Genomic DNA, 8,549 nt, shown 5'->3' on the forward strand with positions numbered 1-8,549 from the left:
ACCTGTCCCCACCCACCTTACAGCCCTGACTTTGCCCCTTTAGACTTCTTTTTTGGTCTCAAAACTCAATAAACTCTGAAAAGTCCCTGGAAGATGCTCTGGTAGTGTAGTGGGTTATGCACTGGTTGCTAACTGCAGGGTCAGCAGTTCAAACTCTCCAGCCACTCCACTGGAGAAAGATGAGGCTATCTCCTTGTGTAAAGATTTACAGCCTGGGAAACCCACAGGGCTTCTCTACTCTGTCCTGTAGGGTGGCTAGTAGGGGGAACGAATTTTGTAACAGTAATAATTAAATGGTTTAACTACTTATTAAAATAATTAACTATATTTTTGAAATATTTTAAAGGATGGGATGTTGTTATGGACTGGAAAGATGTCTTGTCAGGAGGAGAAAAGCAAAGAATGGGCATGGCTCGCATGTTTTATCACAGGCAAGTAGGCTATTCTAAGTAACTACTATTTTGTTGTTTTGAAAACGAAAACCTTTGAATGGAGTTGTAATGTCTCCATATTTACTGTAAGAATACTCTACTAAAATATTAATGCATAGAGTTTGCAGTTTTAAATTTTTTAAATTATTTTTATGTGACAGACATTGGCAAATTTTTACTATTTATTTTATATTGAGTAACCTTAAATAAAAAGTTGTCAAGAAGGCTAAATTAACATTTTATATCATGCTAATTTTAAAGTGTAAAGACTACATAACTACTAGTTTATTGGTATAAACACAGTATGTAAGACATTCAGTAACAATTATGAATCAAATAATTAATTTCAACTAAATTAAATTTTCAAACACTCAGTAGTGCTTTCCCACTTGAAAATTCAGAAATCAGAGGCATGATCTAATGGAAAAAGGAATAGGCCAGTAAAGGACTTCAAGACACAGAAAAATCAATATACTTGAAAAAATTCTTAACAAGGTTTTTCTCTCCTAATAGTAAACTATTAGCCTTCTAACATTTTGAGTTCAAAGATACTAAGCACAAACATGGAAGGAGATGTTAAAGCCATTCTGGTTTATTCCTTCTCTTATTGATCTTCTGTTGAGGAAATCTCAGTTTACTTGTATTGTTTTCTAATCTTAGGCCTTTAGCCATGAGATGAAAGTTAAGTTGTGTACAGAGCAAGAGGTTATCAGAAATTGTCACTCACTCTCAGTATTTACATTTGTGGCATGGAAGATCAGTAGTTACATATATGAGAGGTGAATGGGTCATAAAATGGAGCAAATGCAACATTCTTTAGTTGCTATGAATCACTAGCACTTTAAAAGGGGATAAAGAAAGAAAAAATCAAGTTAATCTTTTTAGCATCTAGTTGGCTCACACTATAATTGGCTATCAATTTTTTTAATGTAAAAAGAACTTCATCTAGGTGCAGAAACTAATAAATAAATCAACTGATTGAACAAGTCTGATATTTTGCCACACTTGGTGTATCTTTTGGGGGGGTTTCCTTTTTTCTGAGAAGCAAATCCTATGCCTAATTGTATTTTATCCTCAAATACTTTAGTATTAATCTGAAATATTAGTGTATTTTCTTGCATAACATACCATCTCACTGCCAAACTTATTGCCAGAGAGTTGAGTCTGGCACATAGTGACCCTGTAAGACAGGGTAGATACTATATAATATTCATGTTTCCTAGACTGTAATTCTCAGGAGTAGTAATTCTCTGGTGATTTCAAACTGGTAATCTTGAGGTTAGCAAGCAGCCCAATTAGTAATACCCTACACTGCCAAGGCTCCTTATAGCATATAAGATAACATTTAATAAAATTAATATTCTTTAAAGTTATATAATATGTGGCTCTAATCCCAAAATTTCCTGACTGTCTCAAAAATATCACAGTTGGTTTATTCAACTCAAGAAATGAACAGGTTTCACATATTGCCTTTAGTTGTTACATCTTTTCATTTTGTTTTTAATCTAAATAACTTCTCCCTCTCTCATGCCATTGGCTTGTTTAAAAAAAGTTAACTCAGTTGTCCTATAAAATTTGTTCTAATTTTTTTTTATTGTTTCATTATGTAATCCTTTGTTTTATTCCCAAATCCTTCCATTTAACTTGCAAACCGGGCATTAAAACTCAAAACATGAATAGATTTAGTCTCAGCTTTTTGGATAATAATATACTATGTTTATCATTACAAAGTATCATTTAGATAGCTTCACTAAAATATGATAATATGTTCGTTTTATAGAAAATAGGGACAAGTAAAGGGAGCCTCGCTGGTATAGTGGCTACAAGTTGGGCTGATAACCAGAAGATTAGCAGTTTGAACCCACCAGTTGCTTCTTGAAAGAAAGAGGAATCTTTCTACTTTTGTAGTCACAGTCTCAGAATCCCTGAAGGGCCATTCCACCCTGCCCTGTAGAATCGCCAGGAGCCCGCACCAGCTCAGTGGCAGTGAGTGTGGTTTGATTTGGAGACAAGGGAAAGAAGCACATACCTCATTAAATAAATACAAACGCTTTAAATGTAGATATGATTCTTTCCCAGGTTTGTTGATATACAAAAATTGGTTGGTTTCTTAATTTTCTAGTGTAACTATTTCCACAAAATATACTGTAACATATAGCCCTCCTTTTATGTCTGTACTATTATGTGCATTTTCTATGTTATTAAATAGTAGAAATCTATTGTTTTTATATCTTACTGAGGTAAACTTTATGCATACCTGATACACACATTTAAGTATAAAAGTCAGTACATTTGACTAATATGTACGTACACTATGAAACTAATGTCTCAGTGTAGGTAAAATTTATGTCATGTCTCTTTCCAATATTTCTGTCTTTTTCCAATGTTTCTGTGTATAGGCAATTTTTGTTATGATTTGTATAACCATAAATTACTTTTTTTTATAACTTCACATAAATGTGTATTATTTTCTGTCTAGTTGGGATTTTGTAATAAAAATATATTAGTTACTGGTATGTTAATAATTACTATGTATAATAATGTGTCTAGTTAGCTTAAAAGTATAGTGAACTAAAAATAAAAGTTATCATATGATGATAACTGAATTTTCAGTGAATTGTATTTTGTTTTAGAATGCCCCTTTCTCAGAAGATGTGGTGAGATTCAAGAGTAAACTTTACAGCTTGACATTTTTTGACCAGCTGTTACCCTCTATAACCCTGAATCTTCTTGGCTCTTGCCCATAAACATACAGTATTACAATCCTCAGCATAGTTGGTGAAATACAATATGGTGGAATATAAAATGCTACCATAAATTTCTCACTCTGAGTGTGTTAATAAAATTAACCTTGTCCTACAGAGCAAGCAGCAGTAATAAAAAATGACAGCTCAAAAAGATCCTAAGTACCTGTAACTTAAAAGTTATTTATATATATAAAATATTTTGGATATAACTGGAAATTAGTAAAGGCCAAGTCACAAAAAAGGAGCTCTTTAAAGTCAGTGGAAAGAAAATGTAGTGAACCCTAGAAAGATCAGTGAAGATGAGCAGGCACCTGGGAAACAGAGTCTGCTGAGAATAGATCAAAGGAGTTAGGAATATTAAACCACGTGAAGGAAAAGTGTAACAGCAGAAACTGCCCTCGATCATTTGCAAAGGATTACATTCACAGTAAGGTTTGAACTGCAGTGTGAAAGACTTGTGGTAACCAAAATGGAGAGCTGTCATAGAGAATATTAAATATCCCAATAGGATATTCTTTTTGAGGGGTTTGTGATGTTATTATTTAAAGTATGATTGAAAATGCCCTGCTTCAAGGGGGATGGATTAGTTTCTTCACCAGCCCTCCTCTACTCAGGTGATATATCAAAGACTAATTATCAGTGTTAGATTACAGCTATTGGTTTATGTATTTACACACAGGTGTGCCCATACACACATACTGTATTATTGCCAGGGAAACATAAATGTGTGATCTAGCTTATAGGCTAGGAGTTGCTATGACAACAGAGTGAGATATATTTTTCTAATTCTCTAGTGTCAACCCTGCATTCTGTAATTTAAAACAATCTGAAAACTAAGACGAAAGTACACTAAACAACTTAGTTACTAGATATAATTGCACATAAAAAGGAGCATTTAATTCAAACTGATCTATAGTATACTTCATTATCTTCATCATTTTCACTTGAAACAAAAATCATCTACAAGACTGCAATCAAATCTGAGACAAATAAGTAGTACTTAAACCAGAAAAAGTAACCTGAAGCTAACCTCCCAAACTGGTTCCATGTTCTAACTGGTTGATGTTGTTAAGAGGATGATTGGAAGCACCCTTTGCATAAAGAAGAGACAAAAATCAAAGGGGTATAAAAGTTGCCTTTGACTCTTGTATCTGTTAGCCTTAATTGCTAATACTAAATTAAGTATCAGAATCCTATAAATTAGTAAATCTATCTTGGAAAAGCACTTTGTAGTGCTAAGTAATTATTTTGACCAAATGAGAAATAACTACTGTTCTAATCGTTTGTCATTTCTTTGTCATTCCTTTTTAAAACTCAGGATATTTTCTAGAAGAAATTGTCCTGGTAAATATATTATGTTACTAATCTCTACCCTTGAAATAAGTAGCACAGGAGCTCTTCTCTGATCTCAGTAATAAAGCCAAATCAAGTTTGTTGTTGCGTACCTTTGAGTAATGAAATCATGTCATAGAGTATAATTTCTGCAGAGGGTTTTCTAGACTGTAGGTTCCTACAGAGGAGCCCTGGTAGTGTGGTTGGCTATGTGTTGAGCTGCTAACCGCAAGATTAGCAGTTTGAAACCACCACCTACCCTTCAGGAAAAAGATGAGGCTGTCGTCTCCTGTAATGATTTATAACCTCAGATCTAAATTGATGCAATTGTTGGCAAATCTTTACAGAAATATATCACCAGAAATAGATCCTCCCTTGGAATGGCTCAGTGGGTTTAAACCATCAACCTTGTGATAGGCAGTTGAATGCTTATATTGCTGGGGACCAGATCTACAGAAGAGAAAGGAATGAAAATGAAAAGACAAGGGCAGGAGAGTGAGTGAACGAAAGAAAAGGGATAAAGAGACAAAAGCAGGGACAAGTGAAAGGGTAGCTCTAATAACAGATAATTTCCAGAGCTAAACAATTACGTCTAATCAAATACATATTCCCTAATTTTTCCTAAGAGTTAGATTCTGAAGCATGGTCTCGATGTTGCAAGGTTAAATACCTGCTCTAAACATGTAAGGTGAGGCATACTCACTCTTACAGTCCTGTAGCAATGGAATCCCATTAATATTGCTTAGTAGCTCACGTGTTAATAAAGCAATCTTGTCATTAAATCTTTCCTAAAGGGCTGTGGCCTGTTTGATAATTAGCTATTGTAATGTATCTTTTATGAAACTAGTCAGAACCCAGTCACCAAGAATGAACCTGCCTTCCACAAAAAAGTGCACTCAGTGACCTGCCTCCTCTTATGATTCATCGATCTACGTAACAGTAACGCTTATTCTCCTGAGAGCAGGTATCTGAAAACCCAGTCATGGAATTCAAATGCAAGAAGATGTGTTATTGCTTTCCAAAACAGAGGACTACTTTTTGGCTTTAAAAATGACAGATTCTCTTTTGTTCTTTAAAAATTGTTAACGTTACAACTCACTTTGTTCAAAAGAAGATTGATTATTTAAACAGCAAAGTCATTAATTTGTTCATGTTTGATTTTTTGCAAGACCAAAATATGCATTGCTGGATGAATGTACCAGTGCTGTCAGCATTGATGTTGAAGGAAAGATATTTCAAGCTGCGAAAGGAGCTGGAATTTCCTTACTGTCTATAACACATAGGCCTTCTCTTTGGTAAGTATTCCCAATGCTATCCGATTTGAGCTACACAGATAGTCTTTCCTTATGTTTCCTAATGAAAAGCTTTGCTAAAATTTTCACAGTAGAACATAAGGCACCTCATTTGTTTCCGACCTGTATTTATTTTAAATTACACAGTAGTTGGCTAGCTAGCCAAACCAAACATTATAATATTTATGCATTATTTGAAAATTATAATCCCTTAGCATTAATTCTGAAAATATGTAGAAAATTTGGTGATTTAAAAAAACATAATATTCATGATACCAATTGCATTGTATCTTTCTTTCAATTCTAGGGGGTGAGGAATAGCATAATTTATTTTATCCCCCAAGTAATTAAGTTTGGAAAAAGATAGGGAAAATATTTGTTTTATTTTTAGGAAAAGTGATCCAAAGTATCTTAAAAATCCATAAATCTAATGATAGTATTTTTTACCATTTTCCTACTTTTTCTTTTGTAATTCATCTACCATGCTAATAACTACTAATGAACATTTAGCCTCCATTTTGCTACAAACTTACCTTATTTAAGCCTCACAATAATGTTCAGAAGTATAGGTGGCTTAGTGCTTCCCATTTGGGAGGTTTTCATTAGGAGTTAAATTGCTCCTGTTGTACATCCAAAGTTCAGAAAGCCCACAAACAGTGTAAATGGAACAAAATGAATTTTTTTTTAATCCTAATTTCTCATTCTTATTGAACAACTATCCTTCTTTTGCTTTTTACTTTTGCTGTAGCCTTCATATTTTGGTAGTATTTTTACTAATATAGGTAGTATTTTCTTAATATAGAAATGCATTGTTTTTTATTTAATTTTGGTAAGGTGCCATCTGTGGGAAGGTGGATGCTTTTCTTAAACTTAAGAACCTAGAACACAGTTAACATGGCTAATTGCACTGCCAAAGGAGAGGATAGGCAGACTTCACCTTTGTCACTAACTGTGTGGCAACTAGACCAAACACAAACCCTCGAACATCAAGTCACTTCCAACTCACAGCAACACTGTATGCGGTTTCTGCAACTGTGCCTCTGTAAAGGAGCCGATAGCCTTCTCTTTCTCCCTCTGAGTGCGCTGGTGGGTTTGAACCACTGACTTTGTGATTAGCAGTCCAAAGCATACCCACCCTTGCCACAAGAGCTCAGGATCACCATAAATTCCCATCTGTAAGTGACCCATGTGTCAATCCCCTATATTGTTACTTCTAGGGCACTTACTCTCTCACCCTAACCACGTAGAGTTAGGTCTGAATTCATCGACAGCCACCCTGACCAGGTCAAACATCCCTAGTCACCTGGTGCCAACTCATCATTCCTCCTTTCAGCTACCCAGCGACATGCAGCTGGATCTTCGTGAGTTAAGGCTGCGTCATTATGATTGAGTGCACTGCCCTCCTCTGACCCACCCACTCCAAAGAGAGGGGGGAAAAGTCACCATCTCATTGACATATGGGTTCATTAATTCTCCAAAGCAGCTTGTTCCAGAGCCTGTTACTCATACTTAGAGAACTCTGTTACTATTTCATAGCAAAACAGCAGACTTCTGCTTTGCTAGAGTTAAACATGAGAAGTTTTATTGAAGGCATAAAATATTTAATGAAATGGGGAGACAGATCAGCATCCTGGAGAATACAGTATCATACTCTGAATTCCAGAAAGAAGGTAGTTTTAGCAGGTCAAAGGTATGGGGGTGGGCAGAATTGAAGCATAACAAATATTTACATAAAGTTCATTAAACTACAAAATTTTCTTAACATCATCAAGCCAATTTATACTATTCTGAGGTTGTTACATACACAAGCTAATTTTCTATCACCATTGTAGTCTACCTTTATCTTAGTCAGAAATTTTCAGTCAGCAGAAATTGGGCAGAAGATCTCTATGATTGAAATATAACTTTTAATTTGGGTGAGTCAGAAAATCTGGAGACTTGGTTAATAAGTGTTTGCTTCCCTCTGGTTACAGTTATGGAGTTGTTGCTGACTCTGTCTTAACATTTCTCATTCCAATCCTATTTCTTAACCTCTGCGGGGACGTGCTTGAGAAAGGCACTCTTTTGGAACAAGTTGAGCAGACATACTGAACAGGCACTTTAACCTAAGCCAGAAAATCCCGACTCTTGCCCTCTGATTTACTCGCAGTTAAACTTTGACAAAAATATCAAGTTGTTGTTTCAGCCAAATCAGAAGTGTCTTGATCAGACCTTAGTTTGATTCAAATCGAATTAAAAAATTTAGCCTGGAGTCACCCATTCAGTTACGCCAGTGCATCTCTTTTTAACATTCACATTATAACCAGAAAAAATACAAGGAAGCAACACATTGGGCAAGATCTTGGTGACACCCCAGCCTGAGGCTTCCAGTGTCCCCAGGACATGCAAACTTCTCCCATTCATGGATGTTGTCACCAAAGGAAGAAGCTCCATGGTCCAAGGTCCCACAGTCATTGAGGTTCAATGCATATGTGTGAATTAATGAGCATGCATAATTGATTGCATTATGCCTCCTCCTTTTTCTGAGGCCTGTTGCTTGTGTAACTCCTACTGTTTTATACCTGGTTAAGTTACCTGGCTAGTTTATTTTAAAAGGTCCCTTGATTGTTGGGCTATTTACAGAAAACAGAAACAAAGACCAAACCTAGTCTTGGTCCCATTGTTGACCCTCTTGATCTTTGGCCGTGTTTTGTCAGTATGCTTTAACAATGGGGGATTACTACCTGCCTCCTCTTAATGTTACCTGA

At 35.4% G+C, this 8,549-nt stretch overlaps 1 protein-coding gene across 1 annotated transcript in view; it reads left to right on the forward strand.

Moving 5' to 3' along the window:
• The window catches only part of ABCD2 (ATP binding cassette subfamily D member 2), a 61,137-nt gene that overhangs the window by 50,609 nt on the left and 1,979 nt on the right, over nt 1-8,549 (forward strand). The window contains exons 8-9 of the mRNA XM_030887339.2: nt 347-431; nt 5,680-5,805. Coding sequence (XP_030743199.1) covers nt 347-431; nt 5,680-5,805 — 211 coding nt within the window. The remainder of the gene's footprint in view (nt 1-346; nt 432-5,679; nt 5,806-8,549) is intronic.

Source organism: Echinops telfairi, unplaced genomic scaffold, assembly GCF_000313985.2.
Source record: "Echinops telfairi isolate 266 unplaced genomic scaffold, ASM31398v2 ScPeMD7_7406;HRSCAF=8444, whole genome shotgun sequence".
NCBI classification, from domain to species: Eukaryota; Metazoa; Chordata; class Mammalia; order Afrosoricida; family Tenrecidae; genus Echinops; species Echinops telfairi.